The 20,380-nt window shown below is 52.0% G+C and overlaps 1 protein-coding gene across 4 annotated transcripts in view; it reads left to right on the forward strand.

Annotated features, from left to right (window-relative positions):
• Positions 1-19,424, forward strand: part of otud7b (OTU deubiquitinase 7B) — a 79,577-nt gene extending 60,153 nt beyond the window's left edge. For all 4 annotated transcript variants that reach the window (XM_078534124.1, XM_078534125.1, XM_078534126.1 and 1 more), the window contains 2 exons: positions 11,590-11,674; positions 18,141-19,424. In XM_078534124.1, coding sequence (XP_078390250.1) covers positions 11,590-11,674; positions 18,141-19,424 — 1,369 coding nt within the window. The remainder of the gene's footprint in view (positions 1-11,589; positions 11,675-18,140) is intronic.
• The last annotated feature ends 956 nt before the right edge of the window (positions 19,425-20,380 follow it).

The following is a 20,380-nucleotide window of genomic DNA, read 5'->3' on the forward strand; positions in this document are numbered from 1 at the left end:
CACTGGGAATCTCTATAAAACCACCACTGTGATCTGTAGACCACACACACACCGGGAATCTCTATGAACCACCACTGTGACCTGTAGACCACACACACACCGGGAATCTCTATAAAACCACCACTGTGACCTGTAGACCACACACACACCGGGAATCTCTATAAACCACCACTGTGACCTGTAGACCACACACCCCGTCAATCTCTATAAAACCACCACTGTGATCTGTAGAGCACACACACACCGGGAATCTCTATAAACCACCACTGTGATCTGTAGACCACACACACACCGGGAATCTCCATAAACCACCACTGTGATCTGTAGACCACACACACCACACCGGGAATCTCTATAAATCCGCCACTGTGACCTGTAGACCACACACACACCGGGAATCTCTATAAACCACCACTGTGACCTGTAGACCACACTCACACCGGGAATCTCTATAAAACCACCACTGTGACCTGTAAACAACACTCACCACACCGGAAATCTCTATAAAACCACCACTGTGATCTGTAGACCACACACACACCGGGAATCTCTATAAAACCACCACTGTGACCTGTAGACAACACTCACCACACTGGGAATCTCTATAAAACCACCACTGTGACCTGTAGACCACACACACACCGGGAATCTCTATAAAACCACCCATGTGATCTGTAGACCACACACACACACACACCGGGAATCTCTATAAACCACCACTGTGACCTGTAGACAACACTCACCACACTGGGAATCTCTATAAAACCACCACTGTGATCTGTAGACCACACACACACCGGGAATCACTATAAACCACCACTGTGACCTGTAGACCACACACACACCGGGAATCTCTATAAAACCACCACTGTGACCTGTAGACCACACGCACACCGGGAATCTCTATAAACCACCACTGTGACCTGTAGACCACACTCACCCCGGGAATCTCTATAAACCACCACTGTGATCTGTAGACCACACACACACCGGGAATCTCTATAAACCACCACTGTGACCTGTAGACCACACGCACACCGGGAATCTCTATAAAACCACCACTGTGACCTGTAAACAACAGTCACCACACCGGAAATCTCTATAAAAGTACCACTATGACCTGTAGACAACACACACACACCGGGAATCTCTATAAAACCACCACTGTGATCTGTAGACCACACACACACCGGGAATCTCTATAAAACCACCACTGTGACCTGTAGACAACACTCACCACACTGGGAATCTCTATAAAACCACCACTGTGACCTATAGACAACACTCACCACACTGGGAATCTATAAAATGACCACTGTGATCTGTAGACCACACACACACCGGGAATCTCTATAAAACCACCACTGTGATCTGTTGACCAGACACACACACACACACACACCAGGAATCTCTATAAATCACCACTGTGACCTGTAGACCACACACACACCGGGAATCTCTATAAAACCACCACTGTGATCTGTAGACCACACACACACACACCGGGAATCTCTATAAACCACCACTGTGACCTGTAGACAACACTCACCACGCCGGGAATCTCTATCAACCACCACTGTGACCTGTAGACCACACACACACCGGGAATCTCTATAAAACCACCACTGTGATCTGTAGACCACACACACCACACCGGGAATCTCTATAAAATCACTACTGTGATCTGTAGACAACACACATCACACCGGGAATCTCCATAAACCACCACTGTGATCTGTAGACCACACACACACCGGGAATCTCTATAAACCACCACTGTGACCTGTAGACCACACACATCACACCGGGAATCTCCATAAACCACCACTGTGACCTGTAGACCACACACATCACACCGGGAATCTCCATAAACCACCACTGTGATCTGTAGACCACACACACACCGGGAATCTCTATAAACCACCACTGTGACCTGTAGACCACACACATCACACCGGGAATCTCCATAAACCACCACTGTGACCTGTTGACCACACACACACCTGGAATCTCTATAAACCACCACTGTGACCTGTAGACCACACACACACCGGGAATCTCTATAAAACCACCACTGTGACCTGTAGACCACACACACCACACCGGGAATCTCTATAAAACCACCACTGTGATCTGTAGACCACACTCACCACACCGGGAATCTCTATAAACCACCACTGTTATCTGTAGACAACACACACACCGGGAATCTCTGTAAAACCACCACTGTGATCTGTAAACCACACTCACACTGGGTATCTCCATAAAACCACCACTGTGACCTGTAGACCACACTCACCACACCGGGAATCTCTATAAACCACCACTGTGACCTGTAAACAACACTCACCACACCGGGAATCTCTATAAACCACCACTGTGCCCTGTAGACCACACACACACCGGGAATCTCTATAAACCACCACTGTGACCTGTAAACAACACTCACCACACCGGGAATCTCTATAAACCACCACTGTGACCTGTAGACCACACACACACCGGGAATCTCTATAAACCACCACTGTGATCTGTAGACCACACTCATCCCGGGAATCTCTGTAAACCACCACTGTGATCTGTAGACCACACACACACCGGGAATCTCTATAAACCACCACTGTGACCTGTAGACCACACACATCACACCGGGAATCTCCATAAACCACCACTGTGACCTGTAGACCACACACATCACACCGGGAATCTCCATAAACCACCACTGTGATCTGTAGACCACACAGACACCGGGAATCTCTATAAACCACCACTGTGACCTGTAGACCACACACATCACACCGTGAATCTCCATAAACCATCACTGTTACCTGTAGACCACACACATCACACCAGGAATCTCCATAAACCACCACTGTGATCTGTAGACCACACACACACCGGGAATCTCTATAAACCACCACTGTGACCTGTAGACCACACACATCACACCGGGAATCTCCATAAACCACCACTGTGACCTGTAGACCACACACATCACACCGGGAACCTCCATAAACCACCGCTGTTACCTGTAGACCACACTCACCCCGGGAATCTCTATAAACCACCACTGTGATCTGTAGACCACACACACACCGGGAATCTCTATAAACCACCACTGTGACCTGTAGACCACACACATCACACCGGGAATCTCCATAAACCACCACTGTGACCTGTAGACCACACACATCACACCGGGAATCTCCATAAACCACCACTGTGACCTGTAGACCACACTCACCCCGGGAATCTCTATAAACTACCACTGTGATCTGTAGACCACACACACACCGGGAATCTCTATAAACCACCACTGTGATCTGTAGACATCACTCACCACACCGGGAATCTCCATAAACCACCACTGTGATCTGTAGACCACACACACACCGGGAATCTCTGTAAACCACCACTGTGACCTGTGGACCACACACATCACACCGGGAATCTCCATAAACCACCACTGTGACCTGTAGACCACACACATCACACCGGCAATCTGCATAAACCACCACTGTGACCTGTAGACCACACTCACCCCGGGAATCTCTGTAAACCACCACTGTGATCTGTAGAGCACACACACACCGGGAATCTCTATAAACCACCACTGTGACCTGTAGACCACACACATCACACCGGGAATCTCCATAAACCACCACTGTGACCTGTAGACCACACACATCACACCGGGAATCTCCATAAACCACCACTGTGACCTGTAGACCACACTCACCCCGGGAATCTCTATAAACCACCACTGTGATCTGTAGACCACACACACACCGGGAATCTCTATAAACCACCACTGTGATCTGTAGACAACACTCACCACACCGGGAATCTCTATAAAACCACCACTGTGACTGTAGACAACACTCACCACACTGGGAATCTCTATAAAACGACCACCGTGATCTGTAGACCACACACACACCGGGAATCTCTATAAAACCACCACTGTGATCTGTAGACCACACACACACACACACACACACACACCGGGAATCTCTATAAATCACCACTGTGACCTGTAGACCACACACACACCGGGAATCTCTATAAAACCACCACTGTGATCTGTAGACCACACACACACACACACCGGGAATCTCTATAAACCACCACTGTGACCTGTAGACAACACTCACCACACTGGGAATCTCTATAAAACCACCACTGTGATCTGTAGACCACACACACACACCGGGAATCACTATAAACCACCACTGTGACCTGTAGACCACACACACACCGGGAATCTCTATAAAACCACCACTGTGACCTGTAGACCACACGCACACCGGGAATCTCTATAAACCACCACTGTGACCTGTAGACCACACTCACCCCGGGAATCTCTATAAACCACCACTGTGATCTGTAGACCACACACACACCGGGAATCTCTATAAACCACCACTGTGACCTGTAGACCACACGCACACCGGGAATCTCTATAAAACCACCACTGTGACCTGTAAACAACAGTCACCACACCGGAAATCTCTATAAAAGCACCACTATGACCTGTAGACAACACACACACACCGGGAATCTCTATAAAACCACCACTGTGATCTGTAGACCACACACACACCGGGAATCTCTATAAAACCACCACTGTGACCTGTAGACAACACTCACCCCACTGGGGATCTCTATAAAACCACCACTGTGACCTATAGACAACACTCACCACACTGGGAATCTATAAAATGACCACTGTGATCTGTAGACCACACACACACCGGGAATCTCTATAAAACCACCACTGTGATCTGTAGACCAGACACACACACACACACACACCGGGAATCTCTATAAATCACCACTGTGACCTGTAGACCACACACACACCGGGAATCTCTATAAAACCACCACTATGATCTGTAGACCACACACACACACACCGGGAATCTCTATAAACCACCACTGTGACCTATAGACAACACTCACCACACCGGGAATCTCTATCAACCACCACTGTGACCTGTAGACCACACACACACCGGGAATCTCTATAAAACCACCACTGTGATCTGTAGACCACACACACCACACCGGGAATCTCTATAAAATCACTACTGTGATCTGTAGACAACACACATCACACCGGGAATCTCCATAAACCACCACTGTGATCTGTAGACCACACACACACCGGGAATCTCTATAAACCACCACTGTGACCTGTAGACCACACACATCACACCGGGAATCTCCATAAACCACCACTGTGACCTGTAGACCACACACATCACACCGGGAATCTCCATAAACCACCACTGTGATCTGTAGACCACACACACACCGGGAATCTCTATAAACCACCACTGTGACCTGTAGACCACACACATCACACCGGGAATCTCCATAAACCACCACTGTGACCTGTAGACCACGCACATCACACCGGGAATATCCATAAACCACCACTGTGACCTGTAGACCACACTCACCACGGGAATCTCTATAAACCACCACTGTGATCTGTAGACCACACACACACCGGGAATCTCTATAAACCACCACTGTGACCTGTAGACCACACACATCACACCGGGAATCTCCATAAACCACCACTGTGACCTGTAGACCACTTACATCACACCGGGAATCTCCATAAACCACCACTGTGACCTGTAGACCACACTCACCCCGGGAATCTCTATAAACCACCACTGTGATCTGTAGACCACACACACACCGGGAATCTCTATAAACCACCACTGTGATCTGTAGACAACACTCACCACACCGGGAATCTCTATAAACCACCACTGTGACCTGTAGACCACACACACACCGGGAATCTCTATAAACCACCACTGTGATCTGTAGACCACACACACACCGGGAATCTCTATAAAACCACCACTGTGACCTGTAGACAACACTCACCACACTGGGAATCTCTATAAAACCACCACTGTGACCTGTAGACCACACACACACCGGGAATCTCCATAAACCACCACTGTGACCTATAGACCACACACATCACACCGGGAATCTCTATAAAACCACCACTGTGACCTGTAGACCACACACACACCGGGAATCTCTATAAACCACCACTGTGACCTGTAGACCACACTCACACCGGGAATCTCTATAAAACCACCACTGTGACCTGTAAACAACACTCACCACACCGGAAATCTCTATAAAACCACCACTATGACCTGTAGACAACACACACACACCGGGAATCTCTATAAAACCACCACTGTGATCTGTAGACCACACACACACCGGAAATATCTATAAAACCACCACTGTGACCTGTAGACAACACTCACCACACTGGGAATCGCTATAAAACCACCACTGTGACCTGTAGACCACACGCACACCCGGAATCTCTATAAAACCACCACTGTGACCTGTAGACCACACTCACACCGGGAATCTCTATTAAACCACCACTGTGATCTGTAGACCACACACACACACACCGGGAATCTCTATAAACCACCACTGTGACCTATAGACCACACACACCACACTGGGAATCTCTATAAATCCACCACTGTGACCTGTTGACCACACACACACCGGGAATCTCTATAAACCACCACTGTGACCTGTAGACCACACACACACCGGGAATCTCTATAAAACCACCACTGTGACCTGTAGACCACACACACCACACCGGGAATCTCTATAAAATCACTACTGTGATCTGTAGACAACACACATCACACCGGGAATCTCCATAAACCACCACTGTGATCTGTAGACCACACACACACCGGGAATCTCTATAAACCACCACTGTGACCTGTAGACCACACACATCACACCGGGAATCTCCATAAACCACCACTGTGACCTGTAGACCACACACATCACACCGGGAATCTCCATAAACCACCACTGTGATCTGTAGACCACACACACACCGGGAATCTCTATAAACCACCACTGTGACCTGTAGACCACACACATCACACCGGGAATCTCCATAAACCACCACTGTGACCTGTAGACCACGCACATCACACCGGGAATATCCATAAACCACCACTGTGACCTGTAGACCACACTCACCACGGGAATCTCTATAAACCACCACTGTGATCTGTAGACCACACACACACCGGGAATCTCTATAAACCACCACTGTGACCTGTAGACCACACACATCACACCGGGAATCTCCATAAACCACCACTGTGACCTGTAGACCACTTACATCACACCGGGAATCTCCATAAACCACCACTGTGACCTGTAGACCACACTCACCCCGGGAATCTCTATAAACCACCACTGTGATCTGTAGACCACACACACACCGGGAATCTCTATAAACCACCACTGTGATCTGTAGACAACACTCACCACACCGGGAATCTCTATAAACCACCACTGTGACCTGTAGACCACACACACACCGGGAATCTCTATAAACCACCACTGTGACCTGTAGACAACACTCACCACACTGGGAATCTCTATAAAACCACCACTGTGACCTGTAAACAACACTCACCACACCGGAAATCTCTATAAAACCACCACTATGACCTGTAGACAACACACACACACCGGGAATCTCTATAAAACCACCACTGTGATCTGTAGACCACACACACACCGGAAATATCTATAAAACCACCACTGTGACCTGTAGACAACACTCACCACACTGGGAATCGCTATAAAACCACCACTGTGACCTGTAGACCACACGCACACCCGGAATCTCTATAAAACCACCACTGTGACCTGTAGACCACACTCACACCGGGAATCTCTATTAAACCACCACTGTGATCTGTAGACCACACACACACACACCGGGAATCTCTATAAACCACCACTGTGATCTGTAGACCACACACACACCGGGAATCTCTATAAACCACCACTGTGACCTATAGACCACACACACCACACTGGGAATCTCTATAAATCCACCACTGTGACCTGTTGACCACACACACACTGGGAATCTCTATAAACCACCACTGTGACCTGTAGACCACACACACACCGGGAATCTCTATAAAACCACCACTGTGACCTGTAGACCACACACACCACACCGGGAATCTCTATAAAACCACCACTGTGATCTGTAGACCACACTCACCACACCGGGAATCTCTATAAACCACCACTGTTATCTGTAGACAACACACACACCGGGAATCTCTGTAAAACCACCACTGTGATCTGTAAACCACACTCACACTGGGTATCTCCATAAAACCACCACTGTGACCTGTAGACCACACTCACCACACCGGGAATCTCTATAAACCACCACTGTGACCTGTAAACAACACTCACCACACCGGGAATCTCTATAAACCACCACTGTGCCCTGTAGACCACACACACACCGGGAATCTCTATAAACCACCACTGTGACCTGTAAACAACACTCACCACACCGGGAATCTCTATAAACCACCACTGTGACCTGTAGACCACACACACACCGGGAATCTCTATAAAACCACCACTGTGATCTGTAGAGCACACACACACACCGGGAATCTCTATAAACCACCACTGTGATCTGTAGACCACACACACACCGGGAATCTCTATAAAACCACCACTGTGATCTGTAGACCACACACACACACCGGGAATCTCTATAAACCACCACTGTGATCTGTAGACCACAGACACACCGGGAATCTCTATAAACCACCACTGTGACCTGTAGACCACACACACACCGGGAATCTCTATAAAACCACCACTGTGACCTGTAGACCACACACACCACACCGGGAATCTCTATAAAACCACCACTGTGATCTGTAGACCACACTCACCACACCGGGAATCTCTATAAACCACCACTGTGATCTATAAACGACACTCACCACACCGGGAATCTCTATAAAACCACCACTGTGACCTGTAGACCACACACACACCGGGAATCTCTATAAAACCACCACTGTGATCTGTAAACCACACTCACACTGGGTATCTCCATAAAACCACCACTGTGACCTTTAGACCACACACACACCGGGAATCTCTAGAAAACCACCACTGTGACCTGTAGACAACACTCACCACACTGGGAATCTCTATAAAACCACCACTGCGATCTCTAGACCACACACACACCGGGAATCTCTATAACACCACCACTGTGATCTGTAGACCACACACACACACACCGGGAATCTCTATAAACCACCACTGTGACCTGTAGACCACACACACACCGGGAATCTCTATAAAACCACCACTGTGATCTGTAGACCACACACACACACACCTGGAATCTCTATAAACCACCACTGTGACCTGGAGACAACACTCACCACACTGGGAATCTCTATAAAACCACCACTGTGATCTGTAGACCACACACACACCGGGAATCTCTATAAACCACCACTGTGACCTGTAGACCACACACACACCGGGAATCTCTATAAAACCACCACTGTGACCTGTAGACCACACACACACCGGGAATCTCTATAAACCACCACTGTGACCTGTAGACCACACACCCCGGCAATCTCTATAAAACCACCACTGTGATCTGTAGAGCACACACACACCGGGAATCTCTATAAACCACCACTGTGATCTGTAGACCACACACACACCGGGAATCTCCATAAACCACCACTGTGATCTGTAGACCACACACACCACACCGGGAATCTCTATAAATCCGCCACTGTGACCTGTAGACCACACACACACCGGGAATCTCTATAAACCACCACTGTGACCTGTAGACCACACTCACACCGGGAATCTCTATAAAACCACCACTGTGACCTGTAAACAACACTCACCACACCGGAAATCTCTATAAAACCACCACTGTGATCTGTAGACCACACACACACCGGGAATCTCTATAAAACCACCACTGTGACCTGTAGACAACACTCACCACACTGGGAATCTCTATAAAACCACCACTGTGACCTGTAGACCACACACACACCGGGAATCTCTATTAAACCACCACTGTGACCTGTAGACCCCACACACACCGGGAATCTCTATAAAACCACCACTGTGACCTGTAGACCACACTCACACCGGGAATCTCTATAAAACCACCACTGTGATCTGTAGACCACACACACACACCGGGAATCTCTATAAACTACCACTGTGATCTGTAGACCACACACACATCGGGAATCTCTATAAACCACCACTGTGACCTGTAGACCACACACACCACACCGGGAATCTCTATAAATCCACCACTGTGACCTGTAGACCACACACACACTGGGAATCTCTATAAACCACCACTGTGACCTGTAGACCACACACACACCGGGAATCTCTATAAAACCACCACTGTGACCTGTAGACCACACACACCACACCGGGAATCTCTATAAAACCACCACTGTGATCTGTAGACCACACTCACCACACCGGGAATCTCTATAAACCACCACTGTGATCTTTAAACGACACTCACCACACCGGGAATCTCTATAAAACCACCACTGTGATCTGTAGACCACACACACACCGGGAATCTCTATAAAACCACCACTGTGATCTGTAAACCACACTCACACCGGGTATCTCCATAAAACCACCACTGTGACCTGTAGACCACACTCACCACACCGGGAATCTCTATAAACCACCACTGTGACCTGTAAACAACACTCACCACACCTGGAATCTCTATAACCACCACTGTGACCTGTAGACCACACACACACCGGGAATCTCTATAAAACCACCACTGTGATCTGTAGACCACACACACACCGGGAATCTCTATAAAACCACCACTGTGATCTGTAAACCACACTCACACTGGGTATCTCCATAAGACCACCACTGTGACCTGTAGACCACACTCACCACACCGTGAATCTCTATAAACCACCACTGTGACCTATAGACCACACACACACCGGGAATCTCTATAAAACCACCACTGTGATCTGTAAACCACACTCACACTGGGTATCTCCATAAAACCACCACTGTGACCTGTAGACCACACTCACCACACCGGGAATCTCTATAAACCACCACTGTGACCTGTAAACAACACTCCCCACACCGGGAATCTCTATAAACCACCACTGTGACCTGTAGACCACACACACACACCGGGAATCTCTATAAAACCACCACTGTGACCTGTAGACCACACACACACACACCGGGAATCTCTATAAACCACCATTGTGATCTGTAGACCACACTCACACTGGGTATCTCCATAAAACCACCACTGTGACCTGTAGACCACACACACACCGGGAATCTCTATAAACCACCACTGTGATCTGTAGACCACACACACACACCGGGAATCTCTATAAACCACCACTGTGATCTGTAGACCTCACACACACCGGGAATCTCTATAAACCACCACTGTGACCTGTAGACCACACACACACCGGGAATCTCTATAAACCACCACTGTGATCTGTAGACCACACACACACCGGGAATCTCCACATAAACTCGGAGAGACAGGTTTGTGTTTGTATTTGATTTCTGTTCTCAGTTGTGTGATTGGAGATTTTGCATCGTCTCCTCCCTCCTTCCTCCTGCCTGAAGTAATTTTCATGTCTGGTTTTTCTCCAGTGTGACCCTGTCATTGGAAGCCAAGTTACACCTGCTGCACACGTACATGAGTGTGACCTGGATCCAACTGGCCTGTGAAACACAAGTAAGTTACTCCTATCGGTAAAGGACAGCAACAGCAAAATGTGACCCCCTGGCCCGCTCCCAGACCCTACTGTGACCCCCTGACCCCATTGTGACCCCCACCCTGGCCTGCCCCCTGACCCCACTGTGACGCCCTGGCCTGCCCCCAGACCCCACTGTGACCCCCTGACCCCATTGTGACCCCCCCTGGCCTGCACCCAGACCCCACTGTGACACCCTGGCCTGCCCCCAGACCCCATTGTGACCCCCTGGCCTGCCCTCTGACCCCACTGTGACCCCCGCCCCCAGACCCCACTGTGACCCCCTGACCCCATTGTGACCCCCTGGCCTGCCCTCTGACCCCACTGTGACCCCCTGGCCCACCCCCAGATCCCACTGTGACCCCCTGACCATATTGTGACCCCCTGGCCCACCCCCCAGACCCCACTGTGACCCCCTGGCCCACCCCCAGACCCCACTGTGACCCCCTGGCCCCACTGTGACCCCCTGACCCGCCTCCAGACCCCACTGTGACCCACTGGCCCGCCCCCTGATCCCACTGTGACCCCCTGGCCCACGCCCAGACCCCACTGTGACCCCCTGGCCCACCCCCAGACCCCACCGTGACCACCTGGCCCACCCCCAGACCCCACTGTGACCCCCAGACCCACTGTGACCCCCTGGCTCGCCCCCAGACCCCACTGTGACCCCCAGACCCCACTGTGACCCCCTGGCCAACCCCCAGACCCCACTGTGACCCCCCTGGCCCACCCTCTGACCCCACTGTGACCACCTGGCCCACCCCCAGACCCCACTGTGACCCCCTGGCCAACCCCCAGACCCCACTGTGACCCCCCTGGCCCACCCCCAGACCCCACTGTGACCCCCTGGCCAACCCCCAGACCCCACTGTGACCCCCCTGGCCCGCCCCCTGACACCACTGTGACCCCCAGACCCCACTGTGACCCCCCTGGCCCGCCCCCAGACCCCACTGTGACCCACTGGCCCGCCCCCTGATCCCACTGTGACCCCCTGGCCCACGCCCAGACCCCACTGTGACCCCCTGGCCCACCCCCAGACCCCACTGTGACCACCTGGCCCACCCCCAGACCCCACTGTGACCCCCAGACCCCACTGTGACCCCCTGGCTCGCCCCCAGACCCCACTGTGACCCCCAGACCCCACTGTGACCCCCCTGGCCCGCCCCCAGACCCCACTGTGACCCCCCTGGCCCACCCCCACACCCCACTGTGACCCCCCCTGGCCCACCCTCTGACCCCACTGTGACCACCTGGCCCACCCCCAGACCCCACTGTGACCCCCCTGGCCAACCCCCAGACCCCACTGTGACCCCCTGGCCAACCCCCAGACCCCACTGTGACCCCCCTGGCCCGCCCCCTGACACCACTGTGACCCCCTGGCCCGCCCCCTGGCCCCACTGTGACCCCCCTGGCCCGCCCCCTGACACCACTGTGACCCCCTGGCCTGACCCCACTGTGACCCCCTGGCCCGCCCCCTGACACCACTGTGACCCCCCTGGCCCGCCCCCTGACCCCACTGTGGTCTATCTCCCCCCACCGCGGGTCCTGGTTCGGGATCCATGCCCAGTTCACCTCAAAGCTCTGGCTCTAACTCTGTTTCCCTGCTCTCCCTCCACATCCTTTCTCCTCTTCAGTCTTTGTTAACTATTGTGACTGACTTGGTTTCTGTAGCTTGTTATGTTAATGATTCCATTTTCTAATAATTCTGAAATTATTTCCCTCAACTTTTCCTCTCCTGTTTCCAAATTCCATTCACCCACCACTCCCTGTGCTCTCTGACCAACATTGCCTCCTGTTCCAGCAACCCCTCGATTACAATTCTCATCCTTCTTTTCAAATCCCCCCATGGCCTCATCCTCCCTATCTCTGTAACCTCCTCCAGCCCCTACACCCCTCCCTATCTCTGTAACCTCCTCCAGCCCCCTACACCCCTCCCTATCTCTGTAACCTCCCCCAGCCCCTACACCCCTCCCTATCTCTGTAACCTCCTCCAGACCCTACACCCCCTCCCTATCTCTGTAACCTCCTCCAGTCCCTACACCCCCTCCCTATCTCTGTAACCTCCTCCAGCCTCTACACCCCTCCCTATCTCTGTAACCTCCTCCAGCTCCTACACCCCTCCCTATCTCTGTAACCTCCCCCAGCCCCTACACCCCTCCCTATCTCTGTAACCTCCCCCAGCCCCTACACCCCTCCCTATCTCTGTAACCTCCTCCAGTCCCTACACCCCTCCCTATCTCTGTAACCTCCTCCAGTCCCTACACCCCTCCCTATCTCTGTAACCTCCTCCAGTCCCTACACCCCTCCCTATCTCTGTAACCTCCTCCAGCCCCTACACCCCTCCCTATCTCTGTAACCTCCTCCAGCCCCTACACCCCTCCCTATCTCTGTAACCTCCCTCCTCCAGCCGCTACCCCTCTCTGAGATCTCTGCACTATCCCCCGCTTCCCATCGCTCCACCATTGGTGGCCGTGCCTGCAGCTGCCTGGGCCCCTGAGCTCTGGAATTCCCTCCCTGAACCTCTCCCCCTCTCTCTCCTCCTTTAAGACACCAGAACACTTTGACCAAGTTTTTGGCCGCCTGTCCTAACATCCCTTATGTGGCTCCGTGTCAAATTTTGTTTATTTAACGCTCTGGTAAAGCACCTTGGGATGTTTTACGATGTTGAAGGCCCTATATTAAAGGCAGGGAGACAGTAGTGTTAGTGATAATGTTGATGGACCAGTCATCCAGGGACCCGGGTTAACGCTCTGGGGACATGGGTTCCAATCCCACCCACCAGCTGGTGGAATTTCAACTCCGTTAATAAATCGGGAATTGAAAAGCTCCTTTCAGGAATGGTGAGTGTGACGACCATCATCGATTGTTGGAAAAACCCATCTGCTTCACTACTGTCCTTACCCCGTCTGGCCTACATGTGACTCCAGACCCACAGCCATGTGGCTGATCCTTAACTGAAATGATGTGGATAGGAACACAGGAGCAGGCCATTCAGCCCCTCGAGCCTGCTCTGCCAGTTAACTAGACCATGGCTGATCTTCCACCTCAAGGCCATCCTCCCACACTATCCCCCTATCCCGTGATGTCATTGGTATCTAGAAATCTATCAGCCTCTGCTTTGAACATACTCGGTGACTGAGCCTCCACAGTTCTCTGGGGCAGAGAATTCCAAAGATTCACCACCCACTGACTGAAAAAATTCCTACTCATCTCAGCCCTAAATGGCTGACCTCTTATTCTGAGACTGTGTCCCCTGGTTCTAGACCCAACCAGGAGAAACATCCTTCCTGCATCTACCCTGTCGAGCCCTGTGAGAATTTTGTACACCTCAACGAGGTCACCTCTCAATCTGCTAAACTCTAGAGAATACAGGCCCAGTCTCCTCAATCCCTCCTCATAGGACAATCCTGTCATCCCAGGGATTAGTCTGGTGAACCTTTGTTGCATTCCCTCTATGGCCAGTATTTCCTTCCTTGGGTAAGGAGACCTAAACTGCACACAGTACTCCAGCCTGGCTCTATACAATTGTAGCAAAAGCCACTCGAGGGCAATTAGGGATGGGCAACAAATGCTGGCCTAGCCAGCAATGCCCATATCCCATGAAAGAACATATGCAAGGTGTTGTTACTGATCCTGAGTTTATGTTTCAGTAGCGGAATAATCTTCCACTATTTTACCTCAAACCTGTCATACTTCTGAATGTTTCTATCAGAGATCCCAGTCACCACCTCCACTCTAGTGGATATAAACAAAAGGGGTGTTTTTATATATTCATTCATGGGATGTGGGCTTCGCTGGCTGGGCCAGCATTTATTGCCCATCCCTAGTTGCCCTTGAGAAGGTGGTGGTGAGCCGCCTTCTTGAACCACTGTAGTCCATGTGGTGTACGTACACCCACTGTGCTGTTAGGGAGGGAGTTCCAGGATTTTGACCCAGCAACAGTGAAGGAACGGCCGATATATTTCCAAGTCAGGTTGGTGAGTGACTTGGAGGGAAACTTGCAAGTGGTGGTGTTCCCATGTGTCTGCTGCCCTTGTCCTTCTAGATGGTAGAGGTTGTGGGTTTGGAAGGTGCTGTCAAAGGAGCCTTGGTGAATTCCTGCAGTGCATCTTGTAGATGGTACACACACTGCTGCTACTGTGCGTCGGTGGTGGAGGGAGTGAATGTTTGTGGATGCGGTACCAATCAAGCAGGGCTGCTTTGTCCTGGATGGTGTCAAGCTTCTGCAGTGTTGTGGGAGCTGCACTCATCCAAGCAAGTGGGGAGTATTCCATCACACTCATGACTTGTGCCTTGTAGATGGTGGACAAGCTTTGGAGAGTCAGGAGGTGAGTTACTTGTTGCAGGATTCCCAGCCTCTGACCTGCTCTTGTAGCCACAGTATTTATATGGCTAGACCAGTTCAGTTTCTGGTCAATGGTAACCCCCCAGGATGTTGATAGTGGGGGATTCAGTGATGGTAATGCCATTGAATGTCAAGGGGCGATGGTTGGATTCTCTCTTGTTGGAGATGGTCATTGTCTGACACTTGTGTGGCGTGAATGTTAGTTGCCATTTGTCAGCCCGAGCCTGGACATTGTCCAAGTCTTGCTGCATTTAGACATGGACTGCTTCAGTATCTGAGGAGTCACAAATGGTGCTGAACATTGTGCAGTCATCAGCGAACATCCCCACTTCTGACCTTACAAGGAACTCCTGCAGTGATGTCCTGGAGTTGAGATGACTGACCTCCAACAACCACAACTATCTTGTGCTAGGAATGACTCCAACCAGCAGAGAGTTTTCCCCCTGATTCCCATTGACTCCAGTTTTGCTAGGGCTCCTTGATGCCACACTCGGTCAAATGCAGCCTTGATGTCGAGGGCAGTCACTCTCACCTCACCTCGGGAGTTCAGCTCTATTGTCCATGTTTGAACCAAGGCTGTAATGAGGTCAGGAGCTGAGTGGCCCTAGCAGAACCCAAACTGGGCATCAGTGAGCAGGTTATTGCTAAGCAAGTGCCGCTTGATAGCACTGTTGATGACCCCTTCCATCACTTTCCTGATGAAATTTTATCCTTTTTGTTTGGAGAAGTTGAAGGAAAAGTTTGATCTTTAAAGGAGAAAAATCTGTCATTGTTACGTTCAATGTTCAGTGGAGAAACAGGTCATTTGACCCATCTGGCTGGTGCTGGTGTTTCTGTTCCACACAAGCCTCCTCCCATTCCCTCTTCATCTCACCCCTTCAACATATCCTTCTATCCCTTTCTCCCCTCTGTGTTTATCCAGCTTCACCGCCCCCTTCAGTGCATCTCTGCGATTCACCTCGACCACTCCCCGTGGGAGCGAGTCCCACATTCTCCCCGCACCCCGTGGGAGCGAGTCCCACGTTCTCCCCGCTCCCCGTGGGAGCGAGTCCCACGTTCTCCCCGCTCCCCGTGGGAGCGAGTCCCACGTTCTCCCCGCTCCCCGTGGGAGCGAGTCCCACGTTCTCCCCGCTCTCCCCGTGGGAACGAGTCCCACGTTCTCCCCGCTCCCCGTGGGAGCGAGCATGTTGAAAGAGGGCATAACACCAATACGGGAGGTAATAGACCAGATGAGCTGAAGCGTGGTCAAGGAGGTAGATTTTAGGGAGCATCTTAAAGTAGGCAAGTGAGGTGGAGAAGAGGAGAGGTATAGCCAGGGTATTCCAGAGCTTGGGGCCTGGGCCACAGATATGCAGGTAAAACAAGCAATGAGGAAGGCAAATGGTATGTTGTTCTTTATTTCAAGGGGAATTAAGCACCATTAGCACAGATGCTGGGAAGGTGAACTCAGCAGGTCAGGTAGTATCTGTGGAGAGAGGAACAGAGTTCATGTTTCAGGTGCTGGGAAATGTTAGGGGTGAGCATCCATGGTGAAGAGGATCTGGCTCAGGCTGAATAAACTGATTTCTTGCCATTGACTCAATGGTTTTCTCCATTTTCCCAGCCTCTCCCCACCTCCACCTGTCAGTGTCCTGACGCCCTCTGTCACTTCAACAGTTCCCAATTTCCTGGCCAGACCTTGGCCCCCTCAGCTCGGACACCCAATCTCTCTACCTTTCCGTTCCCCACCAAGACAACCTGAGGCCTCTCTGCTTTTTCCCGGAATGGGGAGCAGCCCGTTCCCATTCACCACCGCTATCCACCACCTGACCGTAGAGAACGTGCAGGGTTACAGGGGGGGAAGGTGTGGGATGGCCCTCAGTGAGTCGCTCATTCGGAGAGCTGGTGCTGAAAAGAGGAGCCAAATGGCCTCCCCCTGTGCTGTAATAATTGTGGGATTGAAGATCAGCCAAGATCTTAGTGAATGGGGGGAATGGTTTGAGGGGCTGAAGCCTGTTCAATCTCTCCTGTTAGCCCAAACCTCTTAGCTGTGGCCTTGTTTTCGGGTGAGAGTGTTGGGGAGTTGCTGCTGTGTTGTAACTGGGCTGTGGGTTTTGTTGCAGCATGCTCCCTTGGCCCAGCCTGAGTCTCCCAGTGCCTCCGGAGGAGACGATGCACGCTCGGTGGCCGAGTCTGGCGAGTCCGACAAAGAGTCGGTGTGCAGCAGCTCCAACGGCAACAGTAACAAGGAGAAAGCCAAGAGGGAGAAGGAGAAGAGGAGGGCAGAGTCCGTGGCCAATAAGCTGGGCAGCTTTGGCAAGAGCCTGGGCAGCAAGCTGAAGAAGAACATGGGCTTTATCCACAGCAAAGGCAGCAAAGCTACTGGCCAGAATGGCACCCTGGATAAGAGCAGGAAGAAAGGCTCTCTGAAGTCTCAAAAAGGGTGCAGGGAAAGCAGCCTGGCAGAGAGTACCTCGCCTGGAGACCGAGCCGGGGGGACCCTGCTGAAATCGCAGCCCGCTGACCCCTACAAATACAGCAACGATGTCAAACTCAGCCTCAGCATCCTCCGGGCCGCCATGCAGGGAGAGCGCAAGTTCATCTTCACCGGGCTGCTCACCACCAGCCACCGGCACCCCTACCAGGAAGAGATGATCCATCGGTACCTGAACGACGCAGAGGAGCGCTACCTTGCCGAGCAGGAGCAGAAGGAGGTGGGGAAGAAGGGGCCAGCGGACAGCAGCAGGCTCAAGAAAGCTGAACAGGATCTCTCTGCCCAGGCAAGGTTTGACTCTCAGGAGCGATTGGCTGAGGACTCTCAGAGTGAGCTCCCCGTCAACCCTTACAGTCCCTCGGCCCAGGGCTACAGCAGCCAGGGTGGGCCACCATCCCTCGCGGCTAAACTTTCCAGCTACCACAATCCTCCCTTCACCAGCCTGGTCTCCATCCCCCGCCCCAGCCTGGTAACAGCGGAAATGAACTCTCAGCCCCCCAGCTACAAGGAGACCAGGCGCCAGGTGGCTGGGGGCTCCTACAACAGCCTGCCCTCCTACGCCACCTTGCCCAGGCACTGTGGGCAAGGACACTCCGCTGCGGGCAGCCCTGCCCACACCTCCTGCCACCCTCCCCCCACAGAGACAGAGGAGCCCGCCGAATACCCCACCTCCTCCTGCAACAGCTCTTACCACAGTTTCAGCAACGGCTTCACGGAGCAGTCCGAATGCCTGGGGCCAGAGGGGTGCCAGGACCCTGCCAAGGGCAGGAGCCTCTACTCCGTCCAGCAGACGCGGTGTCGCCAGACAAACTGCAACTTCTACGGCCACCCGGAGACGGGTAACTACTGCTCATGCTGCTACAAAGAGGAGCTGCGGAGGAAGGACAGAGAGCCCCCATCGCACAGGTTCTGAGCTCAGGCACCTTATCCCTGCAGCTGGGTGTGCCAGGGCAGCACCACGAGGAGGAAGATGGGATGAAGCTGCTCCTGGAGCGAGGGCATTGAGGAGGAAGGTCCCCGCAGCCTGCACTGTGTTCCAGGTCAAGGCAGGAGGCAGCTCGAGACCTGCGAGAGTCCCGATTCGGAGAGAGTACAAGTTTCTAAACTTTTTTTTTTTTCTTTTTGTATTGCCTCATTTTATCTCTTCAGAGGAGTGTGAATTCCCACATTACCATCTCCCCCACCTCAACCCTGATAACAACGCCCCCCCCCACCCCTCCAGCACCCAGAGGGAGGTACTCCGCACCCGGCCACATTCCCGAAAGGAAAAAGCCCAGCTGTGGGAGCGCTCCGGATGTACTCGCCCTTTGTCCAGCCTTTGACTGACATGCCCCTAACTGGAGCCTCCCCATCCCCTGCAGTGTGCTCCCGTGGGAGTGAGGGGTCTCGACATCTCAATGCCGTGTGGGAGACCGGGCTTCAGGACTCCAGACAGACAGAGTTACGGCTTCCCAGGGGAGTGTGTGCACGGAGTAGAGTTAGACTGGAAGCCAGATTGCACGGGAACCCGGGATCAGACAGGCCTGCATGTGTTCTGGGAGCGGCAAGAGGATGACATTAATGGTGCAAGCAGAACACCGTGCCCGAGGACAGTGGCAGGGCGATACTGCAGGAGCTGGAGATTGCAGCTTAAAGCCCGACGAAACATATCCTGGAATGGGCTCCTGTTCTCCATGTTGCTGTGTGGTGACAGTCCATGTGTTAATGGGACTGGGAGTGAGGAGTCCATTAGACTGAGAGTTTGCATCAGCAGCCTCTCCACAAACACCGCTGTCTCAGTGGTGAATTGTAGAGTAAATGTAAAACATACAGAGGAATGGGTGTGTGTGTCCCCTCCCCCTTCACACTCGTGTGTGTGTGTGTGTGTGT

The sequence above is a fragment of the Cetorhinus maximus genome, chromosome 36, assembly GCF_964194155.1.
Source record: "Cetorhinus maximus chromosome 36, sCetMax3.hap1.1, whole genome shotgun sequence".
Lineage (NCBI taxonomy): Eukaryota > Metazoa > Chordata > Chondrichthyes > Lamniformes > Cetorhinidae > Cetorhinus > Cetorhinus maximus.